The 21865-nt window shown below is 43.3% G+C and overlaps 1 protein-coding gene across 2 annotated transcripts in view; it reads right to left on the reverse strand.

The window, feature by feature from the left end:
* The window catches only part of LOC120931247 (ADAMTS-like protein 5), a 139954-nt gene that overhangs the window by 21277 nt on the left and 96812 nt on the right, over positions 1–21865 (reverse strand). For both annotated transcript variants that reach the window (XM_040342493.1, XM_040342492.1), the window contains exons 10-11: positions 19446–19614; positions 2096–2194 (exon numbers count right to left, since the gene is read on the reverse strand). In XM_040342493.1, the coding sequence (XP_040198427.1) occupies positions 2096–2194; positions 19446–19614 (268 nt within the window). The remainder of the gene's footprint in view (positions 1–2095; positions 2195–19445; positions 19615–21865) is intronic.

Raw genomic sequence — 21865 nt, forward strand, 5'->3', positions numbered from 1 at the left:
TTGAACAAAAATGAATGCACATGTCTAATAATTGTCAGTACAAGCAGTGAATTTCCACAGTGGGGTCTAATCTATACCTTCTCTATTCAAAACTGGAAAAAAAGGTTTTATGTAGCAATACACTTTAATAATTGAGTCCTATTAATTCAACACACGCCCTAATGAGAGTATGACATGTCTGATCTTACACTTTCTAAAGTCATTTATTTGTTGTATTCTGCACTACACTCCTTTCCTGCGAGCCGACTTCACCTTTCTTCACACCTATGTGATGAGTCAAGGTGTAGATCAGGATACCATGAAGCCCGTCCCATGATGGAAAGACAAGCTAAGGATTGTGAGTTCATGTGAGGAGAAAACAACAACTTTACACCCATGTCATAATCAATGCAGAACCAGATCATGAAGGAGTTTACACATCTCAGTGAGTGTGGCCAAAATTATTTCTGCTTGGATACAACTATAAAGAGGTTTAATTATAGATTAATAAACTAAAGAGTTTTTTTTTTTTTTTTTAAGTCTCATTTCCTCTTTGTTCTGTAGAATGCAGAAAAGCAACAGGAGGTTTTCTAAAGCTACTTACATTAGAAAAAAAAAAAAAACACCAAATATTTCTATTCATCTGTCTGGACCCCTCTGGATTGGTTTTAAGAAACAAAAAATGCAATAAGTACATTCCTGAAAAATTATTTCACATTAGCATTTGCCAGGTGAAGGCCAACTCAAAATGCAGATATTTAGTATTTCAACACAAAACATACAATGACCAAAGTCGAATTTGCATTAAACATAAAAGAGTTTAAAAATATGTAACTGTACTGAAAGGGCTGATTTTCCAGCATACAATTAAACATTATTTTACATACTACCTTCAGAGAGTGGCTTTAAACGTCACACCTGACAATCAAAAACGTTGCTTTAGCTTAACCACATAAGACCCGGACCTTTAGGCAGCTAAAGGATGCGGCCAGTTTTTGTGATTCGGCACTGCGTCGCTTTAACTGACAATTGAGCGGTCGTGCGACGTGGCTCCCAAACAAAATTGGCGTCCTTTTTTTCCCCACAAATAGAGATTTCTTTTGGTGGTATTTGTTCACCTCTGTGGTTTTTATTTTTTGCGCTATAAACAAAAATAGAGCAACAATTTTGAAAAAAATTCAATATTTTTTACTTTTTGCTATAATAAATTTCCCCCAAAAATATATAAAAAAAAAATGTTTTCCTCAGTTTAGGCCGATACGTATTCTTCTACCTATTTTTTGTAAAAAAAGAATCACAATAAGCGTTTATCGGTTGGTTTACGCAAAATGTATAGCATTTACAAAATAGGGGATAGTTTTATTGCATTTTTTTATTTTTTTACTACCAATGGCGGCGATCAGCGATTTTTTTCGTGACTGCGACATTATGGCGGACACTTCAGACAATTTTGACACATTTTTGGGACCATTGTCATTTTCACAGCAAAAAATGCATTAAAAATGCATTTTTTACACCCAATTTTGCCATTAGTTAAACCTTAACATGGACGGTCACCAAATGGGTGAACACAATGGGCACTGTTGTTCTCCTCACCATTCACAGTTCTTGGTTTGTTTACTTTAAAAATAAAAAATTGTGTACTCTGCCCCCCCGCCCCCCAGCTGCAATTTCTTACTTCTAGGCAAGATTGATGTCTCCACCACACATATCACCACACATATCACCACACATATCCCATAATGATTCATTTTCAATTCACAGCTGCCAGAGAATGGTGTGTCTGGCGTGTAACATCAGGAAGCTGAGCCGCCTAAACCAGGAATAGGCACCCAATGACATCAGGAACAAAGATGGCGGCATTGGAACAATGCACATGGCAGTGGCACAGTAGATTACTGCAGGAAAACACTGTAGATCTGCTATCTGAATTGAGGACAACCCTGCATAACAGGCAATGGAAAGGCAGACGAGTAAAGTTTTCCCTTTATTCATTTTTAGAGTAGGATTTTTGCTCAGACCTGAGGTCTTTCATTTATGGTTTTCATTTGGAATAGACTTACCACATTGACCTGCTTATAGGAAGAATTAGAACAAAAACAGGAAAATCAATTACCATCTTTTCTGCTAGATTCTTCAATTCGGTTTAGCTCCATATTATCTCTTTCAAGCCGAGGTTGGTGTGGTCTGTTCTTCATTGTTGTTGGCCTCAGAGCTATCAATACAAAATGTTAAACAATTAGCATTTCCTACTTTACTTGGTTATTGTGCTTACAAGTCCATGTGACAATGGGTTCAGATTAGAGGTGCACCGAAATGGAAATTTCAGAACCGAAACGAAACCGAAATAAAAAAAAATGACAGGCCGAAAACCGAAAATTACTTTTCTTTTTTTTTTTAATAATTGTATGTTAAAACAGTACAGTCGGATTGCAAAAATGTATGGAGCATCCTATCACTGTCCCCCAATTGCCGCCTCTTGTTTTATTTTTGTATAATTTTCTTATTATTCTTATTCTTTACTTTTTAATTACTTATTTTATTAATTAAATTATTATTTCTTATTTTTTTTTTTTTACACTTAACTTTATTGCTATCACACAGGAGATAATAATTCCCTGTGTGATAGCAATTGGAGGTGACAGGTTCTCTTTAATAACCCTGTCACCTCCAAAACAGGAGTGCATTGGCGGCAGGGACAGGAGCCAGACTAGGCAGCCGGGGGGGAGGAGGGGGGGGGGGGACAGAGTCCTAAAGATAGAGCCAGCCGAGGGATGTATGTGGGGGGAGAGGGGAGGACGGATGGCTGCAAACATGTTATGCTAGAAAGGAAAGCAACTCACCACCCATATGTTGAAACTGTCTCTATGCTGCTCACACACAGCCCCGCCTCCTCCTAACCCCACGCTGTGATAGACAGAACACATTTCAGCATTAGACCCGCATTCTGTCTATCACAGCGTGGTTAGGAGCAGGCGGGGCTGTGTGCGAGCAGAGCAGAGACAATTTCAATGTGTGTTTTACCGCTCTGCTATCCCGCGTTGCACCACTAGTCATTATCGGCAATTTTTAAGTTGTTTCGGCATTTCCCCAAAACAGCTATTTTTGGCCGATATGTATCGGCCGCCGATATATCGGTGCATCCCTAGTTCAGATAGTAGGATTTGGTAAGGTTTAGTGATTTCACCTTCACCACTATAATCATACGTATCTGGTTGCATTTCTAAACTGTGAGATTTCAAAATCCATATTTGTATTTATTCTTTATACAGTCAACCAATGGAAGGTACAAAATATGGCACAGTACATAAAAATCAGTTGAATCACATAACAGAAAATAACAGGAGAGAAGCAGAATAATAGGAACCATGGCACAATAACAATGGAAAATGATGACAGGAGAGTCTTGGAAATTCCCTGAGACAGCAATTATAAAATATGTTTATGAGAAAAAAGAATGATGGTGATAAAGAAGGGAGAAAGGAGGGGAGTAAAATGAGGCTAATGCCGCGTACACACGACCGTTTTTCGGGTTGTAAAAAATACGTTTTTTTTTTAATGTCATTAAAAACGATCATGTGTGAGCTCCAGAGCATTTTTCACGATGTAAAAAATGGGCATTAAAAATTTCGAACATGCTCTAATTTTTCACGTTGTCGTTTTTGATGTCGTAAAAATGGTCATGTGTGGGCTTTAACGACGTGAAAAAAAAGGGGAAGATCAGAAGCAAGTTATGAGACAGGAGCGCTCGTTCTGGTAAAACTAGCGTTCGTAATGGAGATAGCACATTCATCACGCTGTAACAGACTGAAAAGCGTGAATCGTCTTTTACTAACATGAAATCAGCAAAAGCAGCCCAAAGGGTGGCACCATTTGAATGGTACTTCCCCTTTATAGTGCCGTTGTACGTCACCGCGCTTTGCTAGAGCATTTTTTTTTCACGATCGTGTGTAGGCAAGGCCGTTTTAATGATCGGGTTGAAAAAAAACATCATTTTTTTCTAGCCCATTAAAAACGTCATGTTTAAGAACCCGAAAAACGGTCGTGTGTACGTGGCATAGGAGTGGAATCAGCATAAAATTCACATAAAAAAAAAAAAGTATTTTCTTTTTGCAGATAATCCATCTATGCTAGCTTTGTATAGTAGAAGGTAAGCAACCTTTTCCATATCAAGTGTCATAGCCTTAGGTAATTTTCAATTTTTGCAATCATAGTTAATTTCAAGTATTCTACACAACCATACAGCTACATATAAAGATCTCAGGTCAACCTTCAGACCTCAGATTAGCCCCAATGCATGTACACATGCACATTAGACCTCAGATTAGCCCCAATGCATGTACACATGCACATTAGACCTCAGATTGCCCTCAATGCATGTACACATGCACATTAGACCTCAGATTAGCCCCAATGCATGTACACATGCACATTAGACCTCAGATTAGCCTCAATGCATGTACACATGCACATTAGACCTCAGATTGCCCTCAATGCATGTACACATGCACATTAGACCTCAGATTGGACTCAATGCACACGTGCATTTTAAATCTCAGATCAGCCCCAATAGGCATGGCATTTAACATTGCCTAGAAGTTGGTTGTTTGGTACACGCCACTTCCATGCTAATGTAGCGCCCTGCTCCTGATGAACAGGCGCTGCTCCAACTTTAATGGTGGTCTGAGCTGTTATATGGCTCTGACCAGAGTGATTAAAGGCAATTTAGCCTCTGTTCTAGCCATGGCTGTGCTGGGAGCGATCCACCATTGATCGCCTGGGGGTGTCATTACCACCCCAGGCCAAGGGTGGCAGCAGTCAGGTCATGGTATATTGAGTGTCCCCCTCAGCAATGATTAGTGGGAGTGGTTACCCCGCTGTGCATGCTGGGGAAGGGTACTTAAGGGACAGACGCCATTGGTGCGGGGTCCGTCCGTGCGCGCCTCATGGCCCACCTGGCCGGGGGCGCGTGTTGTGAATCCTAGCTCCAGGACCATGTTGGCCCGGGGCTGCGACTTCGTCTGGTGGGCCCAGTTGTCTGACTGGGGCCTGTACTGCAGAGGTGATCCTGTGCTGTCCGTCCTGCGGGAGGAAGCCACTTGATGAAGGAGACCAAGGGAGGACCTATCTAAAGGTTCTAGTGAGAAAAGCTAAAGAGATCCGGGTGCTGAATCCTGTGGCAGAGGATTCCGGACCAAAATACTGTATCTCACAGAGAAAGGAAGGTCTGTGGCAGAGACTGTACTTTATTTTGTGCGTCATTCCGGCTGCTAGGCCAGTGGTAGGGACCTATCCTAGGGTGACCAGCTATCCCTGGTTTCTGGGGACAGTCCCCAAATTGAGGGCACTGTCCCCAGATTTGTCCCCAGATTGCAGTGGCATGGGGGGACATCTGGTAATCTTGCATCCCGTGCAGCATTTAAGGGGGCGCAAAATCATTACTGTGCCACCCCGAAGTGTGCTGTGTCCCCCCCCCCCCCCCCACCCAGAGACTCCTGTGGTCCAGCCTATCCCCCATGCTCCCACAGGTGGCCTGTGTGTGTGTGAGAACGGTGGAGGGGAGGGGCGGTGCAGAGCGTACAGCGGCTATTGCAGAAGCTCTTGGCAGGGGATACTGAGGAGCAGCTGGGTGTCGGGAACAGTACCTGGTGCTGGAGAGAGCCCTGCTCCTATGGGTTATCATGGAGACCCTAGAGAGGTGAGCAAAATCAACTGATCTACACTGTTTATGTAGGGGGGGGGGTGATTCAGGTAGGTCAGTGTAGTGGTCAGTATATGAATCGGGTAGGTCACTGTAGTGGTCAGTATAGGAATCAGGAAGGTCACTGTAGGAATCGGGTAGTTTAGCATAATGGTATGTGTAGTGGTTAGTATAGGAATCAGGTAGGTCAATGTATTAAACAGTGTAGGGATCAGGTAGATCAGTGTAGGAATCAGGTAGGTTAGTGTAGTGGTCAGTGTAAAAATTAGGTAGGTTAGTGCAGTGGTCAGGTACATAGGGCCAAATCCACAAAGAAATTGCGGATCTTAGTTTTAGGCAGAAAAGTTACACTGGCGCAATTTTAGTATTTTAGGTAGCGATCCACAGAGCACTTACCTCTAAAATTGCGCCAGTGTAGCTGATCTCCTTGCATCTTAAGCGATCCCTAATTAAAATGGGCGATTCCCATTTAAATTAGGGCGCGCTCCCGCGCCGGACGGACTGCGCATGCGTGTGACGTCATTTTTCTCGACGTGCATCGCGCATACGTAGTTTACGTCGGGCTTTGTGGATAGCGACGGGTTCGTAAAGTTGCGACGGGAAAAAAAAAAGTTACGCGACGGGAAAAAAAAATCAAATTTAAAAAAAAAACGCGGCAATCGAAAAAAAGGTATGGTTTTGCATGGTCTACTAAAGTTAGTCCATATAAAACCAACCTTAGTTTTGCGCAAGCAAATTCATAACTTACGCAAATCACACAATGCCTAAAGCTTTGTGGATCTCCGTAAGTACTAAATGCATACGCAAGGAGGGATTTCGACTCGAAATGCCCCCAGCGGCGGATGCGGTACTGCATCCGAAGATTCAACAGCGTAACTAAATTACGGATGTCGGATCTTCTGCCTAACTTGGGAAAAATCCTTTTGAGGATCGCTCCCAAAGTTAGGCACAGAGATACGCAGGCGGAACAGCAGTTCCGCCTGCGTATCTCTTTTGTGGATTTGGCCCATAGCTCCCAACTGTCCCTGATTTGGAGCAATGTTCCTCTGTTCCTCGTTCCTCCTCATTTGTCCCTAATTTTGGTCTGATCTATATATGTAGAAAAAAGGTGCATTTTATCTATCAAAAAGTGTTTTCCAGCGCTAAACCTTTCATCTGATTTCTAAATTGCTGCATTTGTAAATTCCAAGAGCCAATATAAAGAAATAGTAGCGGTAAATAAAGCCCTACTGGGTTTACCCAATCTTGTTTTTTTTGTACAATTCTCCTTTAAGGGGGCGTGGTAAGGGGTGTGTCCTATGCCTGCATACTTTTGCCGATAGGTGTCCCTCATTCCCATCTCAAAAAGTTGTGAGGTATGCTAAAGAAAAAAATCGGCCCCCCTCAGTCTCGGCTCAGCCACGCCCCCTCCCCGTGTGTAGCAGAGAATGCCAGCCAAGGGGTCTGCACAGAAGTTCAGCAGGTTAGTTTACTGTGCTGTGTGTGTGTGTGAGTTTATATGAATGTGTGTATATGAGTGTATTGGTTACAACTTTGCAAGTCCCAGCATTTTGTGTGTATCTGTCTTGCATACAAAAAAATACTAGGAATACAGGGGGTATAGGGGGGTCTGGTGTTTACCCCCTGTACTCCTAGTTAACACCAGACCCCCCTATACCCCCTGTTCTCCTAGTTTAGGGGGGGTCTGGTGTTAACTAGGAGTAAAGGGGTACAGGGAGTCTGGTGGCATCTAGGAGTACAGGGGGTATAATGGGGTCTGGTATTATCTAGGAGTACAGGGGGTATAGAGGGGTCTGGTGTTATCTAGGAGTACAGGGGGTATAGAGGGTCTGGTGTTATCTAGGAGTACAGGGGGGGGGGGCGTATGGCGTTATCTAGGAGTACAGGGGGGGGAGGGGTGTGGTGTTATCTAGGAGTATAGGGAGTCTGGTGTTTTCTAGGGATATAGAGGGGTCTGGTGTTATCTAGGAGTACAGGGGGTATAGGGGGTCTGGTGTTATCTAGGAGTACAGGGGGTATAGAGGGGTCTGGTGTTATCTAGGAGTACGGGGGTGGGGGGCGTATGGTTTTATCTAGGAGTATAGGGAATCTGGTGTTTTATAGGGATATAGAGGGGTCTGGTGTAATCTAGGAGTACAGGGGGTATAGGGGGTCTGGTGTTATCTAGGTGTATAGGTTACAGAGAGTGATCAGAGAGTGCAGGAGGGTCTTGTAAAAGGAGAGCGACCAAATGACTGATATAAGAAAGCAGTTATATACAACCAGTTTAACTGCTTAAGGACTGAACGTATATATACTACGGCAGGGCGGCCCTTAAGCACAAAATGTGCGCGTGCCGCTGGAGCAGCGGGAGTTAATCAGCGGTTCCAGCGGCCAACAACATCTTTGTCTGCCTCAGTTCTTTGGCAAGGACCATTCTTGGTAGTAGTCACTGTTTAGAACACGCAGTTCTTTGATAAGGACTATTCGTTGTACTAGTCACCATTTATAATACTGAGTACAAGCTTACCCCACTTTTAAGTATACAATGGGGTTTATTTACTAAAGCTGGAAAGTACAAAATCTGACTCACTTCTGCATAAAAACCAATGAGCTTCTAACCCCAGCTTGTTCAATTTGGCTTTGGTAATAGAACCTGAAAGCTCATTGGTTTCTATGCAGAAGTGAGCCTGATTTTGCACTTTCCAGCTCTAGTAAATAAACCCCATTGTGTACTTATAAGTGGGGTATGCCTGTAGTTTCTAGTGATGACTGTTAAACTCTCTAAACCTATTTTCTGTTAAGCATGGACTAGAGAATCTTATCTTCGATGCATTAAAGTGGTTGCAAACCCTTATATACACTCAGTACAACTGGCCTCTGGTGATACACAGGGATTAAATAAATCCTCCTATATAAACATTTTACCTCTTTATCTGCAGTATTCACTTTTCTACATCCCTTCAAAGTCCAGAAGTTTGTCTGGGCTTTCAGAAAAATGGGGTGGAGAGCTGAAATTACACACTATGCAGAGCTCAGTCAGGAGAGCCCTGAGAGCTGATTGGAGGGAAAGGACACACCTTCCTTCACACAGCATACAGGAAAAGAGCCGAGGCTGTCAATCAGCTGAAGATCCCTCCCGTCCCAATTTTTCTCTTGGTGTCAGGAAAACAGAAGTGATTCATGCTGATAGCAGAGAAACAAAGCAGCAGACAGAAATGACATCTAGTGCTCCTAATTGAGACACACTATAGAGGGATATGCTTTGTTCATATTTCACATCTGTTTATAATAGGGTGCCCACGTGTCCCTGATTGCCCGGGACTGTCCCGCAATTGACATGTCTGTCCCGGGTACCTTCATTCTGGGACAATACAATGTCCCGGAATAAAATAGAGGACACAGCCACCCCCTACTAACTACATTTCTGGAACTGGTTGCTAGGTCCAGCGCTGCCTGGCGTCTTGCAACCGGTGACAATTTCGTTTCAGACAGCGAGGCCTGTGCCTAGTGCAGCACTGTTGTCCCCACCCACCTCAGGAACCTCCTCCTTCTCCGGGCAACCAGCGGCAAGGAGCAGGGACTGGTGTGATCTTCACTTTCCAGATAGTGACGCCACTCCTCTCCTTCTACGCACGCGGCTCATGCAGAGGGAGTAACAGGGGCACTGCATCTGGTGGCAAGTGGCACATTCACCTGACAAATAACCCGCCGCCAAATTCCCAGAGACTACATTTCCCCCCGCCCCCCTTCATCTTTTTTTGGGGAAGGCGAGAGAGGGGGTATGTCCCTGAATGGCAGTTTGGAAATGTGGTCACCCTAGTTTATAACCAAAATGTGCTTGGGGGGGGGGGATTATGCAAAAGGCCAACCTCATCATCTCCGGCTCCTCATACAGGTATATAATAGAATGACCATCTCCTGTTACACAGTTACACATTTACAGTTTGACAGCCATTTTTAGCATTACATTTACTCAGGGGCTGCCCCTATTTCAAGTAAGTTGACCACCACTGATGTAGATTGATAATGTAATGGGTCACTAGCTACTACTATTAGTAGTATTGGAAGTACCGTATTTATCGGCGTATACCGCGCACTATTTTGCCCTAAAAATCAGGGCAAAATCGTGGGTGCGCGGTATAAGCCGATACCCGCTTTCCCGCGCCGAGTTTGAATACTGCGCCGGCATATACCGAGCGCAGTACACTCGTGTATCTTCGGGCAGTCTCGGCGCCTCTCGCACTGACGTCCTGAGCGTACAGGACGTCAGCGCGAGAGTTGCCGAGCCTGCCCGTCAATACACGAGTGTACTGCGCTCGGTATATGTCGGCGCAGTATTCAAACTCTGCGTGGGAAACGAGCGGGGAGGACGCCGCAGAAGGACGCCGGACCCGACGAAGAGGACACCCGAAGCCGCAGACAGATGCCGGACCCCGACAAGGCCGCCGATGGACGCCGCGCAAGACACCAAAACTGTAAGTACAAAAAACTTTTTTCCACAGGAATTCGGGCAACTTTAGGGGTGCGCGCTATACGCGGGAGCGCGCTATACCCCGATAAATACGGTATGTAGAAATTAAGTGGCATGGATCGGAGTAAAAACCTGAACCTCTGCTAATCAGGATGTGCACAGCTACAGATGTGCCAGGAATGTGTGTCCGCTGACTATTTTCATTACATTTAGTGACAGGCGCACTCCTATGTTTACACCGTATATAAACATAAAGGGGAAGGAGAGATTACAGTCTGAACACACATCAAAGCTGCTTTTATCAGGTTTAGCAGACAGCAAAAAATATTTTCACATTTTAAATGGAACCCTGCTGCTATTTGGGTCCAACATACAGGTGTTTACTTAGTATGCCTGTGGGAGGCAGACAAGGAACTGACAAATACTGAAGGCCAATTAGTTACTTCCAGACACCCCACCGTGAGGATGATCTATGTGCCTCATTACTGAAAGTGTATATCAGGGCAAAAAAAATCTTATGCAGTACATCTCTGCAATACCACATGGTTTATCTCTTTAACCCATTTACTGCCCGAGATTATTATTTATTTTATTTTATTTTTTTACACGTTAAAAAGGCACATTTTAGGTCAAATGATTAGTTAAAAAAAAAATGTCTGCAAGCAGAAACCTTGTAGAATTAAATAGTGGTAGTGACTATTTTTTATGTCACACAATATTAGCACAACAGTTTATATAAAAAAAATCAGTATAAAAACAAAAACAAAAAAAACAAACACACCAACGTTAAGGGCTCTTTCACACGGAGCGGATCCGTAATTGATCCGTTCCGTTAGCCCGTTTGGCTCAGCGGGGATTCCTCCGTTAATCCCCGCTGAGCTGTCGGCGGACAGGGCGGTCCCCGCACACAGTGCAGAGACCGCCCTGTCTCTCCTCCGCTCTTCCCTATGGGGAATCGGATGAATACGGACCGTGTGTCCGTATTCATCCGATCCGTTCCGCCGGACGAAAGAAAAATAGGGTTTTCTTCCGTCCGCAAAAGCGGATCTTTGCGGACGCGGATGGTTGCGGACGTTAGCGGATGCATCATCCGCTAAAGTCTGCAATCCCATAGGGATACATTACAAGTCCGTAAACGGATTTGTAATAAACGGACCGTTTGTCCGTACGTGTGAAAGGGCCCTAAAGGGTTAATAAAGGAATTTTTTTTCCCTTTAAAATAACAAACATGTTATACTTACCTCAACTGTGCAGTTCGTTTTGCACAGAGTGGCCCCGATCCTCGTCTTCTGGGGTCCCTCGGTGGCTGTCTCTGGTCCCCTCCGCAAGTACTGACCACAGTCATGCGAGAGAGCTCGCATGGTGGCGAGTCCTTGTGGGTGGGCTCCCGTGATACAGCGAGCTGCCATAGCCGCTCACTGTAGGGCCGAAACAACTAATCGATTAATCGGCAACTAATCGATTATGAAATTAATCAATTACAATTTTCATAATTGATTAATCGGCCAGTGACATAAGGGGGTTAAAACAACTAAAATTAGCCTTTTATAGTACAATAAAGCAAATCGCTACTGTAAATATTACTTTCACTGTCCCACAGTAAAAAAATGAACCCCTTACAGTAGCGATTTTTTGCTCTTTTTGTACTTATTTTTGTTTTTTTTAACCCCATTATGTTACTAAACATGTCAGGCCTGGGGTCACACCTCTGTTTTTTGGTGCTTTTTGCAGAAACACACTACAGTTCATTTACATGTTTTCCTATGGGACACGTTCACATCCATGATTTTTTTTTCAGCTGCTGCGTATTTGCAAAGGGCAAGGAATTTTTAACGCAAAACGGTGCCATTTTGTCTTTTTTGGTTCAATATACTTCAATGGAGAAGCTGCAGAAAAGCATGTAATGTTTTTTGTGGCAATTTGTGTTTTGTAATCTGCCCAACAACAAATTGGCCCAAAAAAATGAAAACATTTGAATTTTTTTTTTTTTTAAGGCCATTATCCGATTAATCGAAACAATAATCGGCCAACTAATCGATTATGAAAATAATCGTTAGTTGCAGCCCTAGCTCACTGTATCACTCGGCCCCGCCCCTCGGCGCACCGTGTCACTGGATGTGATTGACAGCAGCGCCAGCCAATGGCTGCGCTGCTCTCAATCTATCCGCTCTAGCCAATCAGCGGCCAGGCTGAGCAGTGAAGAGGATCTTGGGACCGAGCGCGGGACTTTCAATGGGTCAGGTAAATAAAGCGGGGGCTGGAAACATCAGATATTTTTCCACCTTAATGCATAGATTGCATTAAAGTGAAAAAAAAAATGTTCCTTTACAACTCCTTTAACTTACAAATAGTACAAACACATGGCCACTGCCCCGACCTATAACTGGCTTTTGCAGCAAGGAGCACATGGAAGGCTGACGAACAAAGGAAAAACCTCCCAGCTCAACTTACCGACCAACCTGCAACCAACCAAATTCTCCTGTCTAACAGTACAAGTTAAAAACAGGGGTTTATTTTGCGCATGTTTGCAAAATTCATGCCACTTCACGGCACCCCAGTATTATCTGCAGTCCTAACTATTTGAGAGCCTCCACAGTGGAAGCACATGCATTATAATGGATAGCTAGAGGGCAGCTGAGCATGGAAGGATACCAAACATGTAAAGTCTTCAAGTTATGTGCACCTGTAAAATTGGCAGAAAACTTCAGTGCACAAAATTTTTAATGGGTGACGCTTTAACCACTAGAGTACCGGGCCATCGTCAAATGACGGCTCCACGGTGACTCTGAAAATTCAACAGGACGTCAATTGACGTCCTGTATTCTTGCGGCCACTGGGGGGCACGCGAGCGCGCCGGCGGCGGCGCACGCGCGCCCGGCGCGTCCCCGAGATGCCGATGCGCGTGCCTGGCGGTCGCGATGTCCGCCAGGCACTCGGAAACGGCGGCTACAGGGACAAGACGTGGAGCTCTGTGTGTAAACACAGAGCTCCACGTCCTGTCAGGGGAGAGAGGAGACCGATCTGTGTCCCTTGTACATAGGGACATAGATCGGTCACCTCCCCCAGTCACCCCCCTTCCCCCACAGTTAGAACACAATTTAGGTATACATATTAACCCCTCCCTCACCCCCTAGTGTTAACCCCTTGAATGCCAGTCACATTTATACAGTAATTAGTGCATATTTATCGCATTAATCGCTGTATAAATGTGAATGGCGCCAAAAACGTGTCAAAAGTGTCCGATGTGTTCGCCGCAATGTCACGGTGACAGTAAAAAAATCGCAAATCGCCGCCAATACTAGTAAAAAAATTAATAAAATAAAAATGCCATAAATCTATCAGCTATTTTGTAAACGCTGTAACTTTTGCGCAAACCAATCAATATATGATCATTGCGATTTTTTTTACCAAAAATATGTAGAAGAATACATATCTGCCTAAACTGAGGAAAAAAAACGTTTTTTTTATTAAAAATTGTGATATTTATTAAATAAAAAAGTAAAAAATAGTGTTTTTTTTTTAAAATTGTCACTCTTCTTTTGTTTATAGCGCAAAAAATAAAAACCGCAGAGGTGATCAAATACCACCAAAAGAAAGCTCTATTTGTGGGAACAAAATGATAAAAAAAATTGTTTGGGTACAGTGTAGCACGACCCCGCAATTGTCATTCAAAGTGCGACAGTGCTGAAAGCTGAAAATTGGCTTGGGCAGGAAGGGGCGTAAGTACCCGGTATGGAAGTGGTTAAAAGCCATTACATAGTTTGTCAGATTGAAAAAAAAAAAAAGACATAAAAGTCTATCTAGTTCAATCATTAGGCAAAATGAATCAATAAATAGAAAACCTCTATATACAGGACCCTATACATACAGTTGATCCAGAGTAACCATAAATGATGGCCCTAGAATTTATGATTTAATTCTGATGTGCATGGTGACATTCGATGCGCTTCGTACGTCGGTGCCCCCCTTCCCAATGTTTGCATTTACAGTAAAAACTTGCATTGAGTGTAACTTGGTTTAAGAGTGTTTTGCAAGACAAGCTATTTTTTTTATACATTTTTACTTGATATACAAGCGATGTCTTGATATAAGAGTAGCGTCACATCACAACTGAGTATAAAAGAGAAGAGAGGCGCCTCCAAGTGTAGCAATATGTTTACATTTAATGAAGGTACAACATTTAGCAACTCACATGGTTGAGGATTAAAACAGGCCCATCTAAGTATGCAGGCATCCGGGGTAAAGCTGTTCACATAGACCGTCCTCCGCACCACCATCAATGTTGTCCCTTCCATGCTGCACTCCATGAGCAGTTCAAGCCTCGCTTTCAGATCGCTCTACTGCAGGGTAGTCTTCCCGGTCACGATTGCAGACTGACGGCGGTGAGAGCCGGAGGTGCGGAGGACGGTCTATGTGGACAGCTTTACCCCGGATGCCTGCATACTCCTTTAATCATCAACCATGTGAGTTGCTAAATGTTGTACCTTCATTAAATATAATCATATTGCTACACTTAGAGGCTCCTCTCTTTTCTTTTATACTCTGTAGCGTCTGCTGGAATTTGGTTCTAATCCCCTTGGGGAGGCTGCCATTTGTGGATGGACATTTTATGGTTACACAACCTATCACATTGCTATAATCTTTTTATTTGGACTATAACCTGAAAGAGCTATGAATAAAATGGTTGTGGAACGAATCATCTGAGTTTCCATTATTTCTTATGGGGAAATTCGCTTTGATATACGAGTATACAAAGAAAAAGAGCCGCTGCTCCAGGTGTATGATGATAACTGAGGTGGAATGTCTCGTAGAGTGCCGGCCCGCCTCCGTAGGAAACTTGTAAGAAAAGAAATGGTTGCTCATCAGGGGTCAAGTCCTGGGGAAAAAAGTGTGGGAACTCCCACCGAAGATCCACTCCCCCACCAAAAAAAAAAAAATGATACGCTCATATGCGTAATTACTAAACCGCATGTTCTTTCTAAATCCCGCGATAACTCGTGGCAGACCTCCGCAATGTCTCCTGGGAACAATGACAAAAGTTCCCAGGAGACATTGCGGCATCGAGGAAGTGACGGAATACCCGCACACTACCCGATGAATCCATATACAGGAAGCGGCCAGTAACATAAAGGATTACTAAGGTTCGCCTGCCCCTGACAGTGACTCGAGCTGGGCATCGCCGCTTAGTGAAGGATTGGCTCGGGCGGCTCGGCTGCTCTCGGCTGCTCTAGTCCTGCAAAGGGAACTGCGTTCCTGCTGTGAAAAAAGTGCAGGAACTCCGTTCCCACGCGTTCCCGCAGGACTTGAGCCCTGTTGCTCATCCAGGAATTCCGATTGCCTTTTATTGTTCAAAGTCAAAACACCAAAGACACCAACACGAGGTCACGCAGATGCGTTTCACACAAACGTCTTGTGCTTAATCATTACCATGAATTCCTGGATGTGCAACCATTTCTTTTGATATACAAGTGCTTTGGATTACAAGCATGTTTCTGGAACAAATTATGCTCGCAATCCAAGGTTTTACTTACATTCAAATGTGCAAGTTTAGGGAGAAAAGGGCTTTACAGTTTTATTTGGGGGGGGGGGGGGGGGGGGTTAAATTCTTGGGCGTATATTACATTTTTTAAACTTTTTTTTCACCTAACTCTATTGCTATCACATAAGGGTTGGACTTTCTGATATAACAAAACACCCCAACTGTATATTTAACAGATTAAAAAGGAGCAAATAAGAGAAGTTAATTGTTCGTTTTTTTCATACACTTCAATATACATGACACAGTTTATCATGGCTAATGCAGTCATTCACGGCTTCATTACAGACCCAGATAAGATGATTCACCCCTTCCACATTCTAAACTACAATGTCATTGGCATTGCGGACACCAAAAATGCTTACGCTTAAATTTCCTGCCGATAGCACAGACATTAATATGCATCTGTACAAGACCACAAATGTCATGTTATTCATAAACTATATAGCAGAGACTGTGCAGTCCTATTTTAAATGACAGATAAACTTTTTTAGTTGCTGGCATACTTTTCAGTTTTCACTTTGCAGCTGTGTTAATGGGTTGGCGAGATTAGCATAACCTAGACCAGTGGTTCTCAACCCGGTCCTCAAGAACCCCCCAACAGGCCATGTTTGCAGGTTTTCCTTTATCTTGGACAACTATTTTATGAGTGAGTGAGTGAAAAACGTATATAGCGCTGCACATGCGAACTGAATCGCCCCTGGGCGCTCGTTTGTCCATTTCTCCTTTGAACTCAAAAGAGATGGGTTTTGATCTTTCTCCTAAAGGCCAGGTGATTCTCCTCCAATCGAATGCTGGCTGGTAGAGCGTTCCATAGTCTAGGTCCTTGGACTGCGAATCTTCGTTCTCCTTTGGACTTGTATCTTGCTTTGGGTATCTGGAGTAGATTTTGATTGGTGGATCGCAGAACGCGATTGGGGTTGTGAGCTTTAAGTTTTTCGCATAGATATTGGGGGGCATTTCCCAGAATACACTTATGTGTCAGACAGAGTGCTTTGAAAGTGATTCTGTCTTTTACTGGCAACCAATGAAGGGATCTTAGTGAAGGTGAGATTGATTTCCATGTTTTTTTTCCAGTCTCAAGTCTAGCAGCCGTGTTTTGAACGACTTGCAGGCGAGTGATTTGGTACTTTGGGAGTCCAAGGTAGAGGGCACTTGCATAGTCAAGTCTGGAGTTGACAATTGTTCCCACCACGACTGCTATGTCTTCTTTAGGAATAAATGGAATAAGTCTGCGTAGTAGGCGCAGCAGATGGTGAGATCCACTGACTACTGACCCTATTTGTGCATCCATTGTCATGTAGGTGTCGAAGATGACTCCGAGACTTTTGACTTTGGTGCTAGGGGTCATGATTTTGCCCAGAATGGGCGGGGGTGTCCAAGTTGTTGCAAGTTGATTCTTTCGATTGGCGTGAAACAGGTGAAGTTCTGTTTTCGAACCGTTGAGTTTAAGATAACTCATTGTCATCCAGTTTTCTATCAAAGAGAGGCACTTCTCTAGACCAAGGTGATGATGATCCTTTTTGTTGCAGATGCGAAAGTACAATTGTGTGTCATCTGCATAAGAGTGGTAAAGTAACTTTTGGCTACTGATGATTTTAAAGAGAGGGCGAAGATAGATATTGAACAGTGGGGATCCCTGAGGGACTCCGCATGACACTGTGCGTTTTTCACCATTTGTGATCGGCTTTCCAAAAAGGAGGAGAACCAGGATAAGTCACATTCCGCGACTCTGGCTACTTCAGCTAGTCGAGTCAGTAATAGTTTGTGGTCTACAGTGTCAAAAGCTGCGCTTAGGTCCAACAGTACTAGAAGACAAGATTCTCCTTCGTCTGCGTCCTCGAGAGCGTCATCCCATATTTTGAGCAGTGCTGTTTCTGTCCCGTGCCCGGGACGGAAACACGATTGAAATGGATCGAGCAAATTATGGGTGTCTAGATGCTGTTGCAGCTGTTGTACCACAACTTTCTCCATCACCTAAGAGAGATTCCCAAAACATGGCCTGTTGGGGGTACTTGAGGAAAGGGTTGAGAATCACTAAGCTAGACCATTTAAAGAGCTGGTTGACAATGTTAAAATGTACATAAAATCTAATACATTTCTCTTATTTGCTTTTGGTCTGTTAAATATACCATTAAAAGAGCTTTGTTATATCTGTTTGACAAATATTTTTTTTTAAATAAATCAGCTGTTGATTCAGCTAGAAATCTTGTGAGCCGATAACCTTCTTAACTCAGCGGGTCACAAAAAAAAAAAAAAAAACTGATAGCTCCGGTCAGAGACGCTGAACTAACCATGCAAGGTTAGTTCAGCGATCTCCTCCACTGAGCTGCTGTGTTCTGACAGGGGGACGGCCCTCCTCGCCAGAACAATCCGATCAGTGCTCTCTGCCATTGATTGAGACTGCTGATCGGGAGTTGGTAGGCTGCTGGTTTTCCATGTCGGACTGTTTTTTTTTTTAACCGGCAAATGTCTCCCAACATTCTGCCCCTGTCTATGGGGCTTTACTCTCTGCATCTGGACCATTATTAGCACTGTTCCCTGCTATTTCCATGGAGGACAAAACAAAGTGAACTTTTAAAGCGGTAGTTCCCCCTCGAAAAAAAATGTAAGATTAGATTGATGCTCATTTTGTCTAGGGGAATCGGCTAGTTTTTTTTAAAAACTAAGCAGTACTTACCGTTTTAGAGATACATCTTCTCCGCCGCTTCTGGGTATGGTCTTCAGGACTAGGCGTTCCTTCTTGATTGACAGGCTTCCGACGGTCACATCTATCGCGTCACGATTTTCGTAAAGTAGCCGAACGTCGGTGCGCAGGCGCCGTATAAAGCCGCGCCGACGTTCGGCTACTCGTGACGCGATGGATGCGACCGTCGGAAGCCTTTCGGAAGACTGTCAATCAAAATAGGAATGCCCAGTCCCGAAGACCATACCTGGAAGCGGCGGAGAAGATCACTCTCTACAACGGTAAGTACAGCTTTGATTTTAAAACAACTAGCCGATTCCCCTAGACAAAATGAGCATCAATCTAAGGGTAAAACATTTTTTATGGGTGAACTCCCGCTTTAAGTAGTCTTTATACAGTGTTATGCAGTCCTAGCATACTTCCCATCTTAGGGTGTCACTAGGACAGGAAGGGAGATAATGGAGGGATTGGTAGGTTATAGTAAAGGAAAAAAGTGTGCAAAATTAAAATGAATGCAGGCAATACCACCAAGGATTGGTTAGCTGCAGTTTAGATGGGGTACTATTTCCTCTTATTTCTGGGGGGGGGGATATATGGGGGAACTAAGTCCCTGACTCTGAATCCCATGTTATAATAGGTTGTAAATGCAGATATAACATGATCCCGTTCCCTGGGCATTAGAGTACAAAGACATGTGTTACAAAATAAATCTCAGTAAAGAAAAGTCACCTCTATCTCATTCAGATAACACTTTGGCAAAGCTGTCAGGAACTAATCATGCTATAAGAATTTGTGGGAAGAACTATTAACAGTCGATGATATTGTTGGAAACATAGCAAGAAGAGATGAAAAAAAAAGGGGTGTGTAAGATAGTAAGGTAGAATAATTATAAAGAGGGGGCTCTCCACCCAGGCTAACCAGTGGTGTAGAATCACCCTCAGCCCAGGAGAGGAATCTCGTGGAATAACGAAACATAGACCTTGAGGTCCAAGAATTGGAAAATTGTTCCTCCTTGGGAGCAGAGTGTTTAGGCTGACTATGCTTTAGGGTTCACAGCAAGTTAATGAGAGGCATTTAGCCTTGTACTCACCATTGTGTCTTGTTGTGGGAGCCGGTGTGGTGGTAAGAGGCTGAGTTGGTAAGATAACTGTCTCTACATTGTCTTGCAAGGAGCTGCGATCTCTTTGGTGGTAAATATAATAATCCTTAGGAAGCCAGTACTCATACTCTATACCCAAATTCTGCTCTGTAAAAAGGACCTACAACATAAAGGCACAAGACAATTAGGATAAATCATATTCACACACAAGGGCTTGTAATTTGCAGTGTGGTGAATATATAATACCATTCTATTGCTGGACAAGAATCTACTTCAGACCATATTTAGACAGGACAAACCTGGGACAGTCATTTCGAACTGTAGCATCTTTCTAGATGCACACTTTGCAATGCTACTTGCATAACAGACAGTAAACCAAAATTATGAGTGACAAACTGTGACCCCATGTGTCCGCTGCACTTTTAAAACAGTAATTACAAATTGGGAATTCTAATTAATTTCATAGCAATCTGATAAAGGTATTTGGGATATACTGTATACATTCACATTTATCGCAAAGTATTTCCCAATGTTATTGGTGACTGGATATCTAATTAAAACAGCCACGCAGTACTGGGCCTCTATGATAATAGCACTCCTAGCAATTATAAGGTCTGCTAACTCTGCAGTTATATTCTTGGCAGCAAAAGGGAAGAAGGTGGCATGTTGGTTTCTCTTGTTGCAACTGGTGTTACTTAAATTTTAAATAAATTATTAGGGATGAGCCGAACCCTCCCCCCGGTTCGGTTCGCAGCAGAACATGCGAACAGGCAAAAAATTTGTTCGAAAACGTGGACACGGTTAAAGTCTATGGGACACGAACATGAAAAATCAAAAGTGCTCATTTTAAAGGATAATATGCAAGTTATTGTCATAAAAAGTGTTTGGAGACCTGGGTCCTGCCCCAGGGGACATGTATCAATGCAAAAAAAAAGTTTTAAAAATGGCCGTTTTTTTCTGGAGCAGTGATTTTAATGATGCTCAAAGTGATACAATAAAAGTGAAATATTCCTTTAAATTTTGTACCTGGGGAGTGTGTATAGTATGCCTGTAAAGTAGCGCATGTTTCCCGTGTTTAGAACTGTCCCTGCACAAAATGTAATTTCTAAAAGGAAAAAAAGTAATTTAAAACTGATCACGGCTATAATGAATTGCCGGGTCCTGACAATACAGATAAAAGTAATTGGAAAAAAAAAAAAACAACAGCATGGGTTCCCCCTTAGTCCATTACCAGGCCCTTTGAATCTGGTATGAATATTAAGGGGAACCCCAAACCCAAAAAAATAAAAAGCGTTGGGGTCCCCCCCAAATTCTATATCAGGCCCTTCATGTCTGGTATGGATATTAAGGGTAACCCTGCGTCATTTAAAAAAAATGGCGTGGGGCTCCCCCAAAAATCCATACCAGACCCTTTTCTGAGCATGCAACCTGGCAGGCCACAGGAAAATGGGGAGGACGAGAGACCGCCCCCCCTCCTGAACCGTACCAGGCCACATACCCTCAACATGGGGAGGATGTCCCCATGTTGATGGGGACAAGGGCCTCATCCCCACAACCCTTGCCCGGTGGTTGTGGGGGTCTGTGGGGGGGTTGCTTATCGAAATCTGGAAGCCCCCTTTAACAAAGGGGACCCCCTGATCCCAGCCCACCTATGTGAATTGGTAACAGGGTACATTGTACCCCTACCATTTCACAAAGAAAATTTTTAAAAATGACAGAAGACGGCTTGGGATAAAGTCCTTTATTAAAAATAAAAAATAAAAATTAATTCCAGCAATGTAATCCAGTCTGTGCAGTGTTGTAATCCATTCTCGATGTCCCGCGATGATCCATTCTCCAGCGATGCTCTCCACTACAGACTTTTATCTGTATTGCCGGGACCCAACAATTCCTGAATAGCCGCAAGTAGTTTTAAATTACTTTTTTTCCTTTAGAAATTTTGTGCAGAGACGTTTCTAAGCACAGGAAACATGCGCTACTTTACAGGCATACTATAGACACCCCCAGGTATGAAATTTAAAGAAATATTTCACTTTTATTGTTTCACTTTATGCATTATTAAAATCACTGCTCCCGAAAAAACTGTAGTTTTAAAAGAAAAAAATTGCATTGATACATGCCCCTGCGTCAGGACCCTCTGATTACAACATGCTTGTTTTCTGTTTTATATTTGGTAGATCTAATTTGGGGTCTGTTTAATGGCCTGCCAAAAATAATTGCATGATTCATATAGTAAAAGAGACTTTTAATTGGAAACATCCATCTGCAGATCAGCAAATACTGTATAAACCTGCTGTTTTTCTGCTTATTCAGCCACCAAGATGCTCATTAATGTAAAACTATACTTGGGGTTAAGTGTAATGGCACTAAGCCCTACATATGCCAGTACTTTGAGCTCAGTAGAGTTAAAA

The sequence above is a fragment of the Rana temporaria genome, chromosome 3 (assembly GCF_905171775.1).
Source record: "Rana temporaria chromosome 3, aRanTem1.1, whole genome shotgun sequence".
Lineage (NCBI taxonomy): Eukaryota > Metazoa > Chordata > Amphibia > Anura > Ranidae > Rana > Rana temporaria.